At 37.6% G+C, this 22,127-nt stretch overlaps 2 protein-coding genes across 2 annotated transcripts; one reads left to right on the top strand and one right to left on the bottom strand.

Annotated features, from left to right (window-relative positions):
- Positions 1-880: 880 nt before the first annotated feature.
- LOC129752492 (uncharacterized) lies at positions 881-8,891 on the top strand. Its single transcript, XM_055748265.1, has 5 exons — positions 881-1,142; positions 1,214-1,403; positions 6,678-8,304; positions 8,367-8,454; positions 8,520-8,891. Exons 1-5 carry the CDS (start codon positions 922-924, stop codon positions 8,866-8,868), a joined length of 2,475 nt encoding a protein of 824 aa, XP_055604240.1. The 5' UTR covers positions 881-921; the 3' UTR covers positions 8,869-8,891.
- Positions 8,892-21,079: 12,188 nt separating this feature from the next.
- Positions 21,080-21,809, bottom strand: LOC129752493 (uncharacterized). Its single transcript, XM_055748266.1, has 4 exons — positions 21,684-21,809; positions 21,486-21,630; positions 21,148-21,395; positions 21,080-21,101 (listed from the first exon to the last, which is right to left on the bottom strand). Exons 1-4 carry the CDS (start codon positions 21,794-21,796, stop codon positions 21,080-21,082), a joined length of 528 nt encoding a protein of 175 aa, XP_055604241.1. The 5' UTR covers positions 21,797-21,809.
- Positions 21,810-22,127: the final 318 nt, after the last annotated feature.

A 22,127-nucleotide genomic window follows, 5' to 3' on the forward strand; every position in this document is an offset into this window, starting at 1 on the left:
CAGAGATTACTGAAAAAATTTATTGAGTCCATGCGTACCGTAAGTAGCCGAATTTCGGAAGGAGAGCTAAATTTAAATGTTTATATGTTAAGGTTTAATGTGCTGAAAGCCGTGTATTGTGGAAAGAAGTTGGCCAGTCTGATTTCACGTGACGTAGGTTTTTATATTTCGTTTAAAACCTAGCCTAATAAGAAAATCTTTTAATAGGACCTGATAAAAAGCAGTCGTAGTAGCCATCAAGGAAATAATCAAGTGTGCAGTAGGAAACTTTGAATGTATGTGATCATGTGATATGTTTTTTTTTTGTATCTTATTGTAATTAAATTATGGCTTTGAGTCCTTTTGAATCCGTCACTACAAAGACTTGTTTCCCTACCCTTGAAAACTTCGAATAACAAAAGCTATTAAAACAGTATGGTTAAAAAACATTTTCTTCTTTAAGTCTCTGAAGACATGAAAAATTTTATTTTTGTTGTAATTAGACTGCTCCTGTTTCATTTTTTTGTGATTCAAACAAAATGGTACATCCGATATCTACAATAAAACAAATTCACAGATAATTTCAATGCAACTGATAACACATATCTTTATCGCAGTATTAGTAGGTACTAGTTCAGGAAAAACAAAACGTTCACGAGCAGTTTTCCCAAAAGTACACTTCCAACTTTCCCCTCGGCGCTAAACGCATCTACAGCCATATGTCTGACCATCAATTCATTTCCTTTGATGACAGCAACTGATTAGTACGCGCCACTTCTATTTGTTCAATTGATTGGGTTTGATTGGGCCAGGCATAGCGAAATGCTGATAAGCGTCCCGGGTTGTAATTGGGAAAATTGTTTCAGTTTTCCGGCACAGTTTCCGGTTGGCTGTTAAACATTCTGGTGGTGGAAGCATTTGCATGTCCGAAACGGTGCAAGGATGATTTTTAGGAATATGAGTTCCAAATCCTTCGACGTTACAAAACCAGCTGTTGAAGGACCCGTGACCAGGAATAGGCTTTCCTCGAGAAAGTACTGTGAGCCCCGAAGAAAAAGATGCATGTCGATATTGTTCTGTGTGATTTGTTTTTCGCTGCTCATTGGATGGGTGATGAATGATATCTTCTACAAATATGGTGCGGAAAATGTTCATGATTCGGAGTGAGTAATAGGGGATAGTTTATGAAGTATGGAAGTATATGGAAGTATCAATTTATGATTTTGTTTCTTAGTGCAAACTCAACCGATGATGAAGTGTATTATGAAGATGCCGAAACTAATGATACAACATTAGAAAGGATAGGGGCAAGTAACAGAAAATACTGGGTGAGTTCGTCTTGTTATATCGAGCCATACTGCGTGATTACTTGTAGTAACATGGATATCGAAAAGATGAATGCAGGCGTGCGTGATTATACAACGGTAAGCAATGTGATGGCAAACAGCTTCGTTAATAAGGTACCTACTTTTCTTTTTGTAATATTATACTTTTGGTTTTTCCAAGCAGTTTCAAACAGTTTTACTCGATTGTTTTTCTTTTTTCGTCAAAACTCGAGACCTTCTTATGCGGGCCGCGAAGTTCAAATAATGTTTATTTCCCGACTTTTTCACGATAGATTGTTAATAATCTTAAAATCAATATTTCATAAACAAATATTTCAATGACTTGCTCAAATTTGCACTCTTATACCCTTATAGTTTCATTTGTCCCACAATCATTTACATTTTTGAAACTTTTTTTTTTTCTAGTTTTTGAAGCATTTATTGCAGCATACGTGCAATATTATTTCTCATGTGAGCTTTCATTACGTCGAATGAAACAAAATTTGACAAACGAAGATTTTCACTTCACAATCTGGAGACTGTTGAATGGTGAATGTTCATCATTTTTTCCAACTGCCGTTGCGGCAGGTCAGGAAATTCCAGGTGTTTGGAAAGAATTTGTTTTCTCGACTCGCGTTAGTTCACCTTCATTTTTGTTGAATCGAAAAGCACGACGAGTTTGACCGCATGTTAACAATACACATCAATAAGAAAATGTGCACCCAATGATAAAAAATATGCCCTGTTGAATGTGTCGCAATAATTTCGTGTTCCCCTTTACCTTGTTTTCGACAGTTTTTTACTGTTTTGTCTAAAAAACCATATAAATAATAAACTGACTTTAGTTTTTCATCTCAAATGTAATTGGTTCTATTTTTTATGTTTCAATTTTAGTCGTTTCAACATCTTTATGTCATTCGCAACTTTCATCAACGATGCAGTTGGCGGACAGCCATTGAAAAACTTACCCGGTACAACTGTGATCGATGTTTACTTTTGGTCTCGAACTCACGGACATCAGCTCAGTAAGCAAATGACTTGCCAACTGAGCTGCCGTCAAACGGGGCATAATGCAACAGCAGAGTTAGATGCATCATGTGTATATCACAACACTTATTCAGTTTTTATTTCAATAACGATAAATAAAATTATCATTCAATGATTACAAAATGATGACGACATAATTTCTCACATTGTGAGATCGTTTTTTAAAGTTTTTGATTCTCATAGAGAATTAATAAATTGGCATTAGATGGCACATTTTTACATTTTTCGATGCTATTATATTTTTTGAACAATCACCAATTTTTATTAAGGTGAGCTTAATTCGATTTCATCGATGGTTAAAATCTTTGAGTTTGTTCAATAGTCTAATAGATCAAACTATGTTGATTGGAGCATGAAATAAGTTTTTTTAGGAGAGTCTTCCCGTTCTCCTAAATACTTATTCTATACTCAAATAAAACAAGCCCAATCTTCCAAACTATTTTGCAAATTCAAAGATTTTAACCTTTAATGAGAATAAATCAAATTAAAAAAAAAAGTAAGTGATGAATTCATCAGATTTTCGGATCACATTTTCTTGATGCAAACTTGAACCAAATGTATGATTTTTGTATGAAATTTAGCTATAAAAAAAAACCTGCAATATAAATACATTGCGGATCAAATAAGAGATAACTCGTTTTTTCGTTTGCCGCTAGTATGCTCCATTGAAAAGCATTTTCAAACGTTATGAATCTAATGATCTATATTGAATAATGTATAATTTTGTACACTGGTTTCTGAAACATGAGAAATTTTGGTGTCTCTAATGTGTTATTAATGTAAAAAAAATACGCTAGGAACATATCTATAGAATTTTCTGCAGATTTTTTAGGAGAATATGTTTGTTTAACAGCAAATATTTTTCATAAAGAATCAATTCCATCATGAAAATTCTGTGGATGATTATATTCAGTCAAATTTGGGTTTTTTTCGGATAATCAAATTTTACATTTTATTTGTGATTTTCAGCTAAATTGTGTTTACAAACTAGTTCTATTTAAAAAATTGAAATTTGGAAATCTAATTGCCAAGCAATTTTAACAGATTAAGGATTGCGAAGAAATCTATGGCAAGAAACATCGAAATTCGGATTCTATACCTCAGAAACTCCTGGACTTAATTTTTACAAACTAAGCATTTTTAAGCTACGGCGAATGTTGTGTTCAATTTTGTCGAATAACGTCTAACACTTTAATTCAGTCCATTCGGGTTATACTTCGAAGTGTAGCACACTGTTGGCAAACGAAAAAAACGAAATATCTCGTATTTGGTCCGCAATGTGTAAAGTTCATGATCTCTTGCATTCCTCAACAATTTATGTTGATCGTAAAATTTATTTACAAGCTAAACTCTTTTCTTAATTTTGAACCTGCATTCTGCGTCTGAATTCTGAACTCAAATGCGCTTTGAATTTGTATCCGAATTTCCGTCCGATTTCTGAAATGTACAAAAATACGATTTCCGAATCTTATTTCAGATCCGAATTTTACAAGCCAAGTTTTAGAGCCCACCTTCATGAATCCATTATTTAAACTCTGTAGTTTAGCTATAATCTAAATCCACTATTTAAATTATTTAGTTTTAATCTGTATTGTGAATCAGAATTAAAATATGAATTTACAAAGATTTGAATCTGACTTGTCAATTTTGGATTGCCATTTAAAAGCGTTAATTTTTTTAATTTTGTGTACAAATGAAGTTCTAGAACTTCGAATTATAATACAAAACAAAATTTCCCATTTTTTCATATTGGGAAAACTACTATCAAAATATTGAAAATGCATATAATCTCGAGCAAAAAGATTCAAATTTGATATGAAATGTAGGAAATGGGGGTCAAAATTAGATATTAAGGTTAGTTTTAAGCGCTAGTTTTCGACAGCTAAAAAAACAGTTGAAATATCATCAAGTTTAAGCAAAAATATGAAATAAATAAATAGGGGAGAGTGAGGATACTTGATCCCTGGGGATACTTGATTCCTGAGGTATATCTCTAAACTGGAATGTCTTTGAAAGATTAAATGTTTTACACAAATTTGCCTAATAGAACAAATCAACATAACTGTTATAAGAAAAATGTAAAAAATTGTTTGAGATTTTGCTAAATCTCACAAAATGTAACTTGAGGATCTTTTTTAACATTAGAAGTGTTTCCCACACGAAAAATTGTAATAAAATTATTCATTCTAGTATGTCAATCGTTAGAGAATAATATGAAATTCTTAATGCCATATTTTCAAAGCAATAGTAAACTCTAAATTTTTTGAAATTTTTTTTTTCAAAAATGTATGTAATGGGTTCACTTGCTCCCTCGAATCCAAAATGATATACTTTTCTGCTGAATGGATGTTAATCATTGCTAAGCACGAAATTATTAATATTTATCCAAAGACTGATATTTTTACAATAATTTCCTGATTAAATGGACTGCGAACTCAAAATTTATTCTTTTTTTTCCTTCGGCGAGGGAGCAAAGCTGAGTTCGACCTTATGAACTAAAAATCGAACTCTCTTTGTTGGACTGAGAACACTTAGCGATTTCAGTTCGAACTGGAACAGCAACCAACGAACACGTCGCAAAATTTTGTCGTTCCGGAACAATAACCGGAAGACTATGAAGGAACTTCATAATGGAACGCATGTTCACCGTGTCAGAGTAAAATTCTGTCCGTCATTGTCATCATACGGTGAGCGGCTTGGAATGTCCGGAAACTTCCGGATGTTGTTTACTTCCCGTGGGAAGTAACATCAGGAAGTTTTCTTTGACCGGGAGTGTCAAAACTTTCCACCGCTCTGTAATTGCAATGCAATGTACCGTAACAGCAACATCCGGGTACGACAAATTTTAATCATCCTTTAATTCCCTGAAAATAAGCTACCCTCGAAAAAAAAGGATAAATTCGAGTTCGGCTGCCGAACTTAGTATTAAGAATGCGTATCAGAACTTAGTTTTGCGATTGACCAGTCGAACTCAAAGTTGAGGGCTGCCACCGAAGTGATGTTTGAGTCAAAACTACTTAATTTCTTGAGGTTTACTTGATTAATTGAATCGGACTATTGGAATTTGAAAATGGATGTATGCGGACAGGTAGGCTTCCGACTTCGAGTGTCATTCTGATCAATTGGGATACATAAAGGTTTACCTGATGCATTAAAATTAGAATGAATTGGAATAGGATTATCGAGATGGTAATAATATTAGAAATAAAGGCTACTCCCCAGCCTTTTCTTTCCACTCATACTTCTGTCAAATAAAGCATACAGATTGAAGATGTAAGTGAAACCATGTCTTGAAAAATTAGTTTTTCCATGCAAATAGGTTAATCTCCTAATTTCATCTTGAAGCTCTGAAAAGTGCGTTTGATAAAATAGTTTCTATCAAAAGTAGATATAATTTTGTTTTCGAAAAATCCTAAACAGCAAATCGTATATCGAAACTATAACTGAATCAGATATTCATATCTCACTGAGATAGGTTTGTTTGAGTAACGATTTAAATATGTTTTTCTGATCGGGTATTCTAACCTTTCGGAAGAATGCAAGAGAGCGCAAGATTTTGCTTTCATAGCCTTTAAATTAAAAAGCTTTAGACTCGACAACGAAACTGCGTCTTTTTGAAACATGTGTTTATCCGCTATTTATCAATGGAGATTTTCTTTACCATAACGCTTCGGAAAGATCAATGAACAGGCTCCGTTAGTGACATTTACTAAAGTTATTTAGCAGAATTTTCACTATTTTCTCACCTATACAACATAATATATTTTTAAAAGCGATTTCGCGTTGAAGTGACAAACATAGCATGTAATTTGAGAATCTGAGAAACTATTTTTTGGCAACTGGAGAGAGCTATGAAGAGCTTGAATATTTTCATAGAATTCTCGATTGGCTCCGCGCGAATGACAGTTCGATTGGCTCCCGTCATTCTCTCTGCCAGACTTAAGGGGCCGTTCAAATATTACGTAACGTAATTTTCGGTAATTTTCAACCCCCCACCCCTCTACGTAACACATTTTTATCAGATTTTCTACCAAAAATTCCCTAACCGTAACAAACTGCTATACCCCCTCCCCCTCTAAACGCGTTACGTAATATTTGAATGGCCCCCTATATGAAATTATAGTGTCTATTCGCACAACGCAAAGTAAGAAGTAACGTCATTGCAGCTTCAACCATCAACCTATGCATATCAATAATTCACACGGTTGAATTCTTTTAAAATGAGTTCCTTCAAATATAAAATTAAAAAAAGTTGTGTTCGTTTCCTTACTTTTATTTAGTTATTTTTCCATTTGGTTCCAAAATTGTTTTTTTTTTAATTTTTAGGGTTCGCACCCTTGCACCATCATTCATCTGATCATCGTTAATCTACTTACCGATCAAAACGCTCTGTTTCGTGGTTGGCTTGATCAGGATGTGGAAGTCACCGTCGACAAGCTCGAAATACGCGATTCCAGGATCGGTGTCATTCCTGCCGAGTCCTTCGATACTGGAGTGCTTTTTGGTACCACCGTCCTCACACTGGACAAGCTTGATGTTTCTGTATTGGAAGCAAATGTGTTTATCGGGTTGACACAGCTGAAGGAGTTGAATTTGAAATACCTTCCCCTGACGACGATCCACGCCGAAGTTTTGGCCCCGATAAAGTTTAATTTGAATACTTTAATGGTAGAGCACAGCTTGTTCTCGGTGAGTCCGCGTCCTTTCACGGGAACATCCACGATGGATCGGCTAGAAAATGTTTCGCTTCGGTTCAATAGCTTTGGAAATGTGCTCGAGGATGATGCCTTTAGGATGGCACCGAAGTTGAAGAGCTTATATTTGAGTGATTCTAGAATAGCTTACTTGAGTAAGAGAATGATTGATAGCATCAGTAATACGATCGAGCAAATTCATCTGGAGAATAATCATTTGAACTTTGTTGAAGATGCTGCTTTGGATAGTTTGAACAAGGGCGTTAGAATATACTTGAAAGGTAATCCGTTCCACTGTGACTGTTCATTGTTGTACTTAAAAAGTAAATTGGCATCGGATCCGGAGATGTTTGACGAAGTCGTTTGTTCCCAACCCCCGGAACACGCTGATCAAAGAGTGCTGGAGGCGAATTTTTGTGCTTCAACTACTCCAGATGGTTCAACTTCAACCACCGAAATAACCGAAGAACCAACATCTGAACCAACAGCTGAACCAACATCTGAACCAACATCTGAGCCAACAACTGAATCCACAACAGATACCACTACTGAGGCCACTAGTACATCAACTACTCAGACGACCAAACCAACCGATAAGCCACCAACCTCACCACCACCTTCACCACCAACTTCACCACCAACAACGGAACATACTACTGAACCTTGTTATATGGAACCCTCTGATTCTACTCCAGGAACTACCACTACCACTTCGAAGCCAACAACAACGACGATCAAACCGGAATACCTTTATACTTTGCAGTGTTTATCGACAGTATTTCCAGTCGAATCGAACGTTGCATCCTACCAAGGATCACGTCTAACGATAATTCGCCGATCCAAAACGTTCACTATCGCCGAAGCCCAAGAGGGGGCCATTGAGATAATCTTCGACAAGCACTACTCCGATGCAACGATTGTCTGGTTCCACGAAACCACGAACAGTGACAGTCTGTTTAACCTGGCCATTGAGGAGGCTGCCCGATGCGTTGATATCTACGGGCGTAACATTCGAATTACTAATCTGCAGCCGGGTAGAAACTACATGTTCTGTGTGTTCTATCGCCACGAAGCTTCGATTTCGCCGTTTGATTGTCTTCCGCATCGTCTTTTGCCAGCCTATGGGCAGCGAACTTGGATGGTCGAAAACGACAAAATAAAGATCATCAGCATCATGGTATCATCCGTGTTGGTTGCAGTTATGACTGGAGTGGTTTTCACCTATTGCTTCATCAAAAGTTTCTCCTCACACCAGACTTGTAACGATGGCTTTGGATTGACGCTTTGATTGGTTGGTAACTAGTTTTATTTTGTTTTGCAGCTTGTAGACGGATTGTTTCGGACGTAGCCATTACTAGAACTGCGACAAACCGAAGTTACATGACACCGGTCGCAAGTGCTCCCGTTAGGTATGTTCTATTGATACTCAATTATACCATTTACCATATTTTTTTTAAAATAACCTCCACCGCAGGACCTTCTCTAAACATAAGCGTAGCGTATCGGACACCAGTTTGGAGAGCTGCCGTAGTTATGTTTCGGCCGTCGCTCCCGCGACACAGTATCAGTATATCGCCTGGAAGTTGGAGAACCGCTCTCGGCCGGGGCTGGATAACTACCCGTGTGAACCACCGCCACCACCTTTGCCACCGCATCCCAGCAGCAAACGCTTCAAACACTCGAAGCCGGCAGTCGTTAGCATGCATCAACATCAGATCTACAACGAGCCGGATATGAGCTGCATGGATGAACCACCGCCACCGATGCCGTCTTCCTGTCATAGATGCCACGCGATGCACGGCTGCTATCACCAGGACATATAATTTCCTAGACACAATTATTTATTTTTAACAGTGACCTCGTCTTATCAAGAATATTCGCTTAGTTATACTTCTAATCGTCAGTTATTACAAGTTTTCCTCCACGCAATGCTTTTTTTTCGATCCTTTTGGAGCCTTTTTGTTGAGATGGTGTTTTGGTTTGATAATAGGTTTTCTAGAAATGATAAGAAATTTAATATCCAGTCCTTTATGAAGGTACCTAGCTGTTCACCGTTAAACTTTCAATCAGAATGTGTTTCATTTGACGATGACTGGCCTAGCGATATAAACGTTCATATAAAATCTAAAAATATATCAACATTGTTGCAGATCCAAGAACCTTCCGTAAAAAACAAAGCAATCTGTGGTTTTAGAGAAGTTATCAGGTATAATATTATCCCTTTCATTGAAAACTGAATTTCGTACAAAGTTTTGCTGTCGCAGTTTTTCATTCAAAGATTGACTAAAAGTGCTTAACGTGCAGAAGTTCGACAGATTTTACACTGGTTTGACAGGTCGTTAGAGATTGCACAAATGTCGCAGCCATGAGTGCGCAATCGAATGTAGTGCCCTGCGTGGAATAAAGTAGGGGAGAGTGTGGTATCATGGGCCACTTTTTTTCTTTGCTTCATAACTTTTTTATTATAAAAAATAAAAAGAAAAAAAATAAATGGATAGATTTTCAACATTTTTAAGTTATCATTAGGCATTTTTTTAATTTTAAAATACATAAATTTAACAAATTTTGACTGTTTTAAAAAAGGTTTTTTTTTGGATTTTGAAAAACTGTGGGGAAACGTGAGCCACTAAATTCAAATTAACTAGATAACGTGCAAAGTTTATTAGTTGACCCAAAACGGAAATTTCATAATGCATTTCGTTATTTTAAAGCAATTTCAGATGAGGAAACCAAAAAGAGAGTAGTGTATGATCGAATAGTTCTTAATTCCTGCTCGCGAACGTTTCGGCAAAATTCCTTATACAGGATTTATGTTCTTCTCTATCGCATTGGAAAAAAATTGACAAAATATTTTTCATCACCCTTTATTTGGCATAAGAAAATTTTAAAAATAGGAAAAATGAATTTTAAGTTCAGAATGTATACATAAACTCCAAAATATAGGTGGCCCAAGATACCTCACAAAATGTAGCCCACGATTCCCCACAAGCTATGATTTGCAAATCGGTTTCATTTGTGTGACTTACTAATCTTCCATCAAAAATTCCTTTTCCACATGAAAGAACATGACAAAACTAAGATCATAAGCGTCTGAGCATATTTTTTGTTATGTACTTTAGGTCTCCCACGATGCAATTTGCGGGTGCTTGGTAAATTATGTAAGTACATTTTTCTAGGCTAGTTAAATAAAGTAGCTTGTTTTTTGTTTTGCTGGGATTTTATCACTAAATAAAAGTAGCATGATAAGAAATAACGAAAACCACAAGGTGGTAAAGTGTAAACCTTAAAAAAAAGTCATAAATAAACCCAAAAAAAAGGATAGTATGAGAGCAAAGGTCAACAAAAATATGTGAACTACATGAACAGATGAAAAAGGCTCGATTTTTGTTCGTGGGCATTGTGAAAATCACCCGACAAACTAGAGATTTTCTCTCCAACTAAACGGCTCCGTATTCGATTGACGGAACCAGAGTGCCTCCAGCTACGGGTGGATGCATATTGAGGAAAAGTTGGCAAGGGGTACCAAAAGTTTCTCTTTGGTGGGGGGTAGAGACGGAGCGCTTTTTGACAGCCAATTGTTGGCCTACCATGCCTACGATTACGATTGCCTGTCACAAGATGGACGATTCCGTGCATTGGTATAAGAACACACCCGAAGCTTTAAACGCCCTGGACGGAACCACACAATACAGTCCCCCCACAATCATGGGTCACACACAATTATTAGTCACCGATCATTAGAACTGCTGATATCTACTAAACCAAAAGAAATTATATCATATTATTATTTTTGGTTAATCGACAATATCATCAAAATGCATTAAAAATATTATTTTTGCGTTTGATAACAGTAAAATTGCTGTTTTAATACTTTTTATCAAAGGTTAACTATAAGCTGTGGAACTATCGCATAAAATTCCAATGTTATAAGATTGACATCTTAAACCGTTAAGTCCCTTATGCGGGTATTTCAAAGATTCCAACCAAATGAATTGGTCCCATATAAGCACAAAAGAAGAGTTTACATTTTCCAAATAAAACTGAGCGAATGAAATGCGAATATTCAATAATATTTAGCAAAATAAAAGTGACTCATAAGGCCGGAACAAATTTCAAATCCTTCTTTTGTCACTCGGAGTTGGAACATCGCGAGGGGGGGAACAATAAAAAATAATGCGAAAAACAAATAAATTGGAATAAATTGCACGAAAGCTTGTATGCAACACAGTAGCATAGAATATCATTGCACAAAACCTAAAAAAACATGTAATATTTTATCGAAAAATTTAATAAAATCAAGAATACAAAAGGTGGAATAACTACCATCTTCCAAAATTTGTTTTTTCGTCTTGTAATCTTTTGGATTCTTGAATTTTTTTCGAAATTTACATTAAATACTTCAAACTTTATTTATTTCCCCCTTCGGGTTTTTGAAAATTTCGAAGGGGGGGGTGACAAAAGAAGAAATTGATATTTGTTCCAGCCTAATTGTTACAGAATCCACCAAGTTCCACACAATCATGGGTCACTTTTTCACAAGCAAAACAAAACATTTCTTGGTTGCTAGCTCAACCCAATTGCCCCTTGAACGTATACCTGCAAAGAATGCCCCTGAATGTTTGCCAGAAACTTGTTGATTTTCATGTGGATATTCGGGTGTTGCCATGGACTTCTATGTGACTGATAATTGTGGGCAAAATGACTAATAATTGTTACAAGCTTCAATTTTGACCCATAATTGTGGTTTTGAAGAACGTTGATTGTTTCGGTAAATTATTTTATTTTTCAAAAAAATTGGAAACAAAATCATGTTTGAAATCAAAGAGGGAATGTTTAATGACCGAAATTCGTGCAAAGCTTGATGTTTGGTCCACTAACACCCGAATGAACGAACATTCTGTGGTGAAATGATACGTTAAGTGACTAATGATTGTGGGGGGACTGTACTCACAATCAGGGTTGCCAATATTTTTTCCTAAAAATCAGGGAACTGGCGAAATAAAAATCAGGCAAAATCAGGCCACGTTAAAGTAACGGAAATTTCGCTAAAAGCGATGACCTTTTTTTTTGGTCATCGCTCCACATTTTCACTCTAATATGTGTTGTGACTACTTGGTTGAATAATTCTACTGCATCAAGCAATCGTATGATTCCATTTAAATCCCTATTTTAAATTAGATTTAACAGAATCTTTCGATTGCTTTGATTCAGCCACATTTTCACTTTTTCACTTTAGCTTTGGAACCTGCTCCAGTTCCTTACTACCCATTTTTCATGACATTCGCAAAAATCAGGCACAATAAGGCATATTATCAAAAATCAGGGAAATTCAATCAGGTTGTCAGGTAGAGCCTCGAAAAATCAGGCAATGCCTGAAAAATCAAACACATTGGCATCTCTGCTCTCAATAAATAAAAACCAAAACTACAGTCAACATTTTACCGTCATGTGATTGGCAAAGCTTTTCATACATTGTGTTGAGTACGGTGAATACTGATAAATGGTGTGCGGTTCAAAAAGTGGTCAATCTAAATTGCGTGTAAATCGATTATTTGTTTATTAAAAAACCAAATTAATTTTCAATCTTGTTGAAACTTACGGTTTCCTCCGACACAGCAGCAAACTTTCTGCTGCCACGAGCCGAACTTAAACATTTTTTTGTTTTGGTTCCTCTTGCTATGCCCCATTCGCAATCGAGAACAATAGCTCAATGATTGCACATGACAGGTGATGATGATAAACGCGGTACAAATGTTTACATCGTCACAAGGTTAGGCGAGACTACTCAAATTGGGTTCAGTGTTGCCAAATATTCTGAGTAAGAGTATCAAAGTGCTCATTGAGAATAGGAGTACTTTCCGGTTAGGGAATATAAAAAATGGAAAGTGGCAATTAGCTATCTCTAAGAAATAACTCTGATGACCTTACAGACGGAACTTAATAAAAAGAAACTCTATTCCACCACTGAAACCTGCGTTTTCAACAAATCTGTATAAAAGATGGAAAAAAATATTCAATTATCTGCTTGCGGGACCGGCTGCAATGAAAATGTCGTTTTACAAGCCTCAGGTACAGATAGCTTCCTAAACGAGATATTTCTTGGCAAACTTTGATGGTTTAAAATGCTCTAAAATGTCCGCCCCTTTTCTCCATCCGGTTGCTGTATAAAACTCTTGTCCTGGACAGGCATGTGTAAACTCGCTTCGGAAAAAAAAATTTCTGCTGATTTCTTTCTTTATCTTCGTTCCAATCATTACGTAAATTCGCATAAAACGAAGAGAACAGTTCTGAATTGATGGTTTCGAAGAATCACAGAAATTAATTCATACAACGAAATAACCGAGCGAAGCTTACCGAACACAAAATGCGCACACACGTTCGTAGCCCGACCTCACCGAGCGAACAGTATCTCGTATCACCCTCTCGTTCATTTCCCATTCCCTTGGCCCTACCACTTTTAGCCACTCCATGCCCCGCTGCGTTGCCCGATTGATGTGTTCGGCCGCCGAAGGAACACGAGATTGAATTTTGAATTCACAGAACTGTGCGTTCGTTTTTCTGATGTTTTCTCTGATTGCAATAAATTCGACCGAGTTTATCCAAAGCTGACTGATGTTTTCCGAGTTGAGCCTACCGATAGCATCATTGCAGTTTGAATTTTAACGAAATAGAATCGATCTGCAAATATGGCAAAGTACGAGTAGTTTAGGTTAATCTCTACCAAATGTATCATAAAATATTTTCTTATTAATTTTTCTTTGCTAAATGACACCCCGAATAGAATTGTACAATGAAAAAACCATGAATTACATATTCACAAACCATAAATTTTATGGTTTACACAATGCTTATTATCGTCCACGATACCGTGAATGCACATTGGAATTCATAGTTTCCGACCATACATTTCACTGTTTTGGCGAAAATAACCATGAAAAAGGGGTATTGTTATGCAGCGTGACCATGAAAAAAATGGCGATTTTCCATACATTCGGAAGCCGAAAAATATGAAGTTCAAGGTTATAACAGCTTCCAGTTTTTCATAGTAAAACCATGAAAATCCGGTTATTTTCATTGTTAACCCACTGAAATAAAAATCTTCGTTCATGGTGGATTTTTTTCACCCGGTTTTTGTTTTGTCATCATTTTCTTAAATTGGTTTCATAAAAAAAACGAATGAATTTACTTAAATTTTGTTATTTATTCTAATAACCTCAACACTTTACTAACACACTAAATCACTGTCCATTATTCACTGGGCTTGTCTGAGGCCTCATTCCGGCATTCCGTATGATCGCTCCCGGCATCCATTGCTGGTTCCGGCACCACTGGCTGAGCCGCCGGACTCATTCAACGGTTCCCCCTGGATCTGCTGCTGTACCCCGATAGCACCGGCCAGCAGTTGCGGTACCATCAGCTGCTGGGGGATGTGCTGGACGACGACGTTTTGTGCGGAGGACACCGGTGTGCCGGGATTCTTGTCGTACGAATGGTCGTACTCTTGCATTGTTGTTATATTTTGCCTGAATCGGTAAAATATATTATTAAGATTAATGTCTCTTGTTAGCTTTGATATTAATTAACTTACCGTTGCACCCTGAAGATGGGGCACTTCGAATAAACATATTTAAAAACTACAAAATCCTCTAAAAACTGGCTGCCAGAATGGATGCGGAGAAAAAAACGTGCGCGAGCCGTGTCTGTCAAAATATCACCCATACACGAAAAACTTGGAATGTGTAAATTCTTGAAAAAGTTACGCTCGATGGATGTTCTTTTTACCATGAAGTTCATGGTCACATAAAAATTCAATGAAAAATGATTGTGAAACCATGGTTCTGTTCTATTCGGGACCTTATTGAAAGTGGCTTGAAATATGCATCAAAATGAAGAAAAAACTAAAATGTAAAATTTTTATGAATCAGTAACATTTTAAGGAAATAATCATTCTTGCCATGGCAAAGCGCAGCATTTAAAACACAGTAGTATTTCACAGGCTTTTAATGTTACAGTTTCTTGTAAACAGGAATGGCGCGTCTTAGCCACATGGGGCGTTATATGAACTTTCCCCCTATGTAGACTCGCGATTTTAACATGGCTGGTCCCGGAAACTGTCTGAAGTCTGTCTTGGTGTTGGTTTTGTCGTCCATTACCACGCAATCCAACTTTGTCAACAATGTCGTAAACTGCTTCCGAGATCTTGTTTATGCCGTAAGGTTTTGCTTTTCATGGCAATTATTGTGGGACACCCCTTAAAATAATACTATTTAGGTAAATATGCAATTACTGATGTATAGTCCTATTTGCCGCTAGTAGTATTCGGTTCATAATTTATGGCGTTTCACTAACACTTTTTAATTTTGGGAACATTAACCTAAAAAACGACCATGTTCGTCTACCGATTGCTCGTTTTTTGTACCGTGAGTTTTTGAGGTTAATTGTCCCGTCTCATCTGTACACGCTCAGCGAGTGTGTGTAAGAAATGTCAAAAACAACTCTATTCCAAATATCCATCGAGACACCCCTCGGCTGACAGCGGACACACGCTCCTTGTTTTAAACTCAAAATTAAGTAGTTTTGGTTCAAAACAGCACTTCAGTTGCAGCCCTCAACTTTGAGTAAGACTGAGCAAACGCAAAAACTAAGTTCTGACTGGCATACTCAAACCTAAGTTCGAAAGCGAGTTCCATTTTTTGAACTTTCTTTATGCCTTTATTCGTAGCTACCCAAAATGCAGTTCTCGCAGCCGAACTCGCTAAGTGCTTTCAGTTCAACACACGCGAGGAGGGTTCAATTTTTAGTTCATTAGATCGATCTCAGTTTTGCTCCTTCGCCGAAGGAAAAATGGGATTAGTTTGAGTTCGCAGTTCGAACTTCCTTTTGAACCATCGCAAGGAGGAAAAAAGGAACTCAACTTTAGTTCATACAATCGAACTATGATTTGACCACGGTCAAACAGCACTTCAGTGGCAGCCCTCAGCTTTGAGTTTGATTGGGCAATAGCGAAACTAAGTTCTGACAAGCATACTCAAAACTAAGTTCAAAAGCGAGTACCATTTTTTGAACCGTTTTTTATGCCCTTGTTCGTAGCTACCTGAAATGCGGCTCGGCAAAAATGGCACGAATGGGATTAGTTTTGAGTTCGCAGTTCGAACTCCATTTTGAACAATCGCGAGGAGGAAAAAGGGTACTTAACTTTAAGTTCATAGAATCGAACTATGTTTTGAACCTCGGTCGTACTTAATTTTGAGTTTAAAAAAAGGAGCGTGCAGAGACATTTTTCTCTGTCGCACACATCTTCTCCCTCCATCGTCATCCCGTCGCGCTCCAACCAAGTGCTCGCGATGGCGTGTGCGAGTGTAGTGCAGTGTCAATCAAAACGGCTTTCTTCCGCAGCATCCGAATATACGCAAGATAAGCGATGGGATTTTCCCTGGTTCATCGATCAGCTATAACCAGTCCCCACAATTAGCACCCAAGCAACCAAAAGTCCCATAAAACAGGTACAAAAACGCTTACTCAGACTCATCACTGATATGAAGTACGTTCTATGCAGCTCAAAATTTAAGTTCATATTGATACTTTCAAGTTCCAAAACAAGTCTTAATGATCTTCTATTCAGCCTCCTGCAGCCATCGGTTCATAATCACCTTCTTTTGATTATTTCCTATGATCCGTACATGGTGCCACCATGATGCCACGCGCCGGATTCCAAGCTCAACAAATTACTCAATTGCTTCTTTCCTATTTCCTACTGTAACCGGTTGGTTACAAATTGTTGGATTTTTGTTTTAGTTTATATATTTAAATGTAAAGAAAATTCATGTTTTTGTAAAGTCTCACAACAAGATAGCATCAGAGTAGGCTACATCTCTGCAAGCTGCTGTCAATTGATATCGGAGGAAAAGGAGGAATATTTGGAAAATGAAACGAAAAAGCCGAAAAGAAAGCTTGCTTCCGTTTTTCGAGTCTCTTCTGTACCAGGTGTCCGTGAGTGAAGTCATAGTCCTATATAGTGTTTGTGAACGTCCACGGAATTCACCCGGATACCGGTGTGTCTTCGGCACGGGTCGGCCCGCAGACCCTTTGTGGTCCGCGCCTAAAAAGTAAAGGATCAGCATCTACGTCCTCGGGTTCTGCGGATCCCTAACTCTTAAGGAGGACTTCCCTTCTCGGCCTGTCCGGATACGGAGCACTCTCGTGGGCAGGCCGATTAAAAGCCAAAGAAGGAAGACGCCTGCAACGACTGAGTCCAGCAACGCCCGCTGGCGCCGACGGTTTCGGCACCCCGTCGATACGCCTTTAAATCGACGGCCCTCCTGTTTCCGGAATTGGATTTCCGGAACTGCGACGTCGCGACAGAACAGCTACAGCAGCAGCACATCACGGTTAGTGAGCCAAATGCACGCCACAAATTACACAGAACATTATTTTATACACACAGACAACACGCCACATAAAAACATCAATGAATCCACAATTAACATGAAATTTCCAGGTTTGTGTATTTTATCCGTAAAGTCCTTGGTTATCCAGTAGCCAGCCGGCCCTGAGGCTCCGTTCTTAGAGTACCTTGCCTTGGCTGGTCTAGCCGCTGCTTATCAATCCGTAACACTACATATATCTTATCAGAATGGTCACTCAATTACCAAATTACTAATTGAAAAAACTATTATTATTTGCCCGGCTTAGGGATCGAACCCCGACCTTCGTGCTGAGAATCAAAAACGCTACCGCAAGACCACGCCCAGATGTTATTCTAACTGAAACTAAAACTCGAAGTGGTGATTTGATTTTGAAAGCACTTCAAAGCACTTTTTGTGACTTACCAAATCCCATTTTGGGCACTTTTGTACCCTTAATGTGACTATAGTCCCTTACAACGTACATATAAATCGGTTTTGCAACTTTCGAGTTCGCTAATGAGTACATAAAGTTCACTCAAGGGAATTGGGCAGTTGATTCTCTTTGTCAGCGAATATGTAACTTTTGGCGTATTTTTTTTTATTCCGGATTTGGCTCTGGAACCGTCCGAATAAAAAAAACGACTTTCGGGTTTCGAGTTATTCCATACGTAGGTGTGCGTGAGAACGAGCGCAATGTTTACATGCAGCTGTCATTTTGTTCTCTCTTCTGGATTTCTTCACTCGGTTCTTCACATCCGGATTGCCTTTTTTCGTGTCCGGATTGCACTGGACAGCAGATAGTACGATTTTGCTTGGCTGAGAGGTTCAAAATCGCGGCAATAATCATTTTCCCGTTCATTATTTCAACTGTTTTGCTTTCAGCCAAAAACAGCTGTTCAATGTTTTGACAACAACGTTGAGAGTATTGGTGAACTTCTCGCAAAACTGACTTTCTTCTCAGGGCGACTCCGTCCGTTTTCTGAGTGAACCTAGGTTGCCTCTCGAGCAATAAATGAGTACGATGACAGCAGTTAGAGCGAACCTAGGTTCCCTCTGGATTGCCTCCAGGTGAAAGAAATACGGTTTTTCAAAGCTTTCATTCAAGTAAATATGTGACTTTTAGTGGCTTGGGTTTTCATTTGAAGAGTTTGTCTTCATTTACTGTACTAATAATCAACAACTCAGAACTGAGGAACTCATCCTAAGCATGTAATTTGTTGGCTTGCAAGAGAAACGTCAAATTGTTGCTTTTTTAATGGCCCTCATTAAACCATTATAAAACTAATTAGCTATTTATCTGCCATTTGTCAACCATATAAAAGCTACTAAGCATTAATTGACTTACTCCATGTTGGTTGCAAAATCGAAGGGCACAAAATGACGTCATGTTGATGGATTCACAATGCAAGTATTTGAAAATATTTTTTCAGGCCTACTTTCAACAGTTACATCATTATTGTTATATGGTTTGAAGTGTGCGTAAAAACACGCTCTCAAACTACTGGGCTCGCTATACATGGGAATTCTCTTTCTGAGTTTCTCACGTATAGTTAGCTAGTGCAGAGCAAAGGCGGGAGCAATTCATGAAAGCTTTTTATCAACATGCCCTCTAGCCTAAAATTTCAACACCTATCAAGCTTTCTCCTATCGGCGCACTAATGCCTGTCTTTCCACCTTTCTTTCAAATTTCTATAAATTAAATTCTCTCTAGTTTTCATTCCGCCGCACATGCCATTAAAATTATAATCTTACATCATGATTGACCATCAGATTTGAAGAGGCGCATTTATTTTAAGATACTATTTTATACACATTTTACCTTAAATCTTGACTGGCAGTAGAAAAGATGCTCATAATATGGTTAAAACATTGGTGATTTGGCAATTAATTTTACCAGATCATATCTCAATAATGAATCATCATTATTCAATTGACTGTGTGGTCCACTTTTAAAATCAAACAGAAAGTGTATAAGCAAGTTAAAAGAACTTTCAAACTGCTTTCTTTATTGAAGACCATAAATGAGTTAAAAATCTATGACACTGTGCAATTGCACTCACATCGCAGCGGACATGACAGTAAACATCTCATTCCGGTTTGATTTGATGCCAGATTCTGATGTTTGGTTGATTGCTGCTGTGGCATTGGTGGAAGCTCTTTTTTACAAAATCGCTGTTGATCTCTTATCATCGTTTCCCCAAACTTCCTAGACTGGGTTATATCAAAGTAGCGATTCAAACTTGAATCTGATGCGCTTCGTTTGAGGTGGACGCCAATTCTGAAAAAATCGATTCGGAAGGATTCAGGGTTTTTTCATGCAACAAGATAAATACCTTTTTTGGGCCTTTGGAAACGGTTTCAAATACTCCGGATCGTCTTCAATGCCAGAGGTTGTTACTTGGGATAGCTGTTGCTTTTTATCTGAAAATATTCTTAGTCAAACGTTTGTCCAGCTTGTAAAACTGTTATAAAACATTACTTTTTTGTAAAATAGTAGCCCTTTTGAAAAAGTAACATGTTGAAAGAATGCTGCCAATAAGGGCAATAAATGAAGACAAGACCATGATAATTATGACCTTAATTTTGTCACTCTGTACCATCCACAGTCGTTGATCCAGGGTTGGTAAAAGCCGATACGGGAGACAATCGAAAGGCGAATTCAAGGCGTCGTGATCATTGAGCACACAGAAAACATAATTTTCTCCCGGTCGAAGGTTGGTTATTCGGGTATTGCATCCATAGATATCTTCGCATTGGAAAGCTTCTATCGCTTCATCAGCATTTCTGATGGAAACGCCATCGTGAAACCAGACGATCGTACAACGGGAGTATTGTCTGTCGAAGACTATCTCAACAGCACCTTCTGCAATTTCGGTCACCGAGAATGTTCTGGAACGTCGAGGAAGATCCATTGATGATCCGGGGAGAAACATCGATCGGTTTAAGCTATCTGTTACTGTCATCGACATACACTGTAGTTTGTAAGAGGTTGGTGGTTCGTCAGATGTTGATGTTCCTGTACTCTCAATCTCTGGTGTTGTAGAAGATGATGCTAACTCAGGATCCCTCGTAGTCCATATTGAAGGTGTCGTTCCAGTCGATTGACTCACTGTACTTGCTGTAGTTGTTTGCTCAGTTGACGAATCGTTACACAAATCTACTGCCGATATCAACTGACCTTGCAGCACTTCCGGTCCATGACAAAATAAAAATTCATTGCTTTGCATCATAGATGGATAGGACCTTATCAATGATTGCAAATAAAGTAAAGAACAGTTGCATTCGAAAGGATTGCCTACCAAATTTAGTTCAACATCTTTACCAATTAAACTGTCGAATGTGCTATTTTCGATTGTTTTTAAACGATTAAATCCCAAATAAAGTTGTCTCACCGACCTGCTTACATTATCGACAAATTTTCTTCTTACATGTGTTATTTCTGAGTCCCCGATGCTTAAAGTTTTCAACGTTGGTGTAGAAGTGAATGCGTCGTCATCAATCAACGGGGAGATTTCGTTGAAACTGATGTAAACAAACTCTAAACGATCCATCGTCAAGTTTCCCATAAAAGTGTTTGAACTGAACCCTGACTTACAATTTATCACGATAAGTTGATTCAATATGGATTTCATAGGTTCCAGAACTGTGGGCTGAACATGAAACAAGGGTAGACTTACTAAAAACAAATTTTCTAACCGAGAGAGTCCGACAAATGTGCTTGACTTGAGCTCAGAAATATTTAAGTGGCTCATGTAAAGTGAGATGAGATTGAAAAATTCGCGACTATTGAAAGATTCCGGTTCAATAACTTCAATATGACATTCTATCAGTATCAACGATCGAAGATTAATTTTTGCATCTAGATTCAACCATCCCGGGAATAATGTGCCATTATCGATCAACAGGTTTTCAATATACAGATCTATTTCAAAGCATCTGGCGGGCTAAAAAAGAGAAAAAAATGAATCATTTCACATCAAATTCAATTAAAAATAACGATGAAAAGGAGTTTTTGAGGATGAATTTCTTCTTACCACATCGTAGGCGAAGTAGATCTCGGTGCTCAACTTTCCAATATGCACATCTTTACAATTCATGGAACAAGCGGTGTTTAATTGGCACGAGTACATCCAATATGAGGTTTCATCGGACAAACCATTGACGGTTTCATATTTAAAACTAAAACGATATTTTTACCAAGTTGTACTTGATTATTTCATTAGTTTACTTACGACTTTGGATTCAAACTCTGCTTCCAGTTGTTGTCTATGAACGGCAGAGCACTTACTGGCAGCAGCAGGATCGTAAGAGCTAGACAGAAGAATGTGGTAAAAAACCTGCTCATATTTCCGGGAAAGTTGCTATCCTGCTTTGGATTTTGAAGCCATATGATAAATGAGTAATGAAAAGGGTGAAAAATTAGCCAATAATCAACCCAAACGCTTATCAGGCAATTGGATCCCAATTAAATCAGCAAATAAAGGCTCCAACAAATTGTCTACCGTACTCGAACATAATTTGGAAATTGTCGGATTAGGAAATGTTATCATCAGGACGTTTCTAAAAGTATATTTTTCGATTACATTGCTTAGCGAAAAGCTTTTATTTTTTAAAACTCATATTATTACAGAACGTTTAAAACCACTGTGTGAATATATGTAGTTGGATTTCTGAAA

This window comes from Uranotaenia lowii, chromosome 3 (assembly GCF_029784155.1).
Source record: "Uranotaenia lowii strain MFRU-FL chromosome 3, ASM2978415v1, whole genome shotgun sequence".
In the NCBI taxonomy this organism is placed as follows: Eukaryota; Metazoa; Arthropoda; class Insecta; order Diptera; family Culicidae; genus Uranotaenia; species Uranotaenia lowii.

Coding starts and splice junctions, on each gene's coding strand:
- LOC129752492 (XM_055748265.1), top strand. CDS start 922: ATGATTTTTAGGAATATGAGTTCCAAATCCTTCGACGTTACAAAACCA. Junction 1,143..1,213: donor GAAAATGTTCATGATTCGGA/GTGAGTAATAGG, acceptor TTTGTTTCTTAG/TGCAAACTCAACCGATGATG. Junction 1,404..6,677: donor GCGTGCGTGATTATACAACG/GTAAGCAATGTG, acceptor TTTAATTTTTAG/GGTTCGCACCCTTGCACCAT.
- LOC129752493 (XM_055748266.1), bottom strand. CDS start 21,796: ATGAGCAGGTTTTTTACCACATTCTTCTGTCTAGCTCTTACGATCCTG. Junction 21,631..21,683: donor CAGAGTTTGAATCCAAAGTC/GTAAGTAAACTA, acceptor ATATCGTTTTAG/TTTTAAATATGAAACCGTCA. Junction 21,102..21,147: donor ACATTTGTCGGACTCTCTCG/GTTAGAAAATTT, acceptor TTTCATGTTCAG/CCCACAGTTCTGGAACCTAT.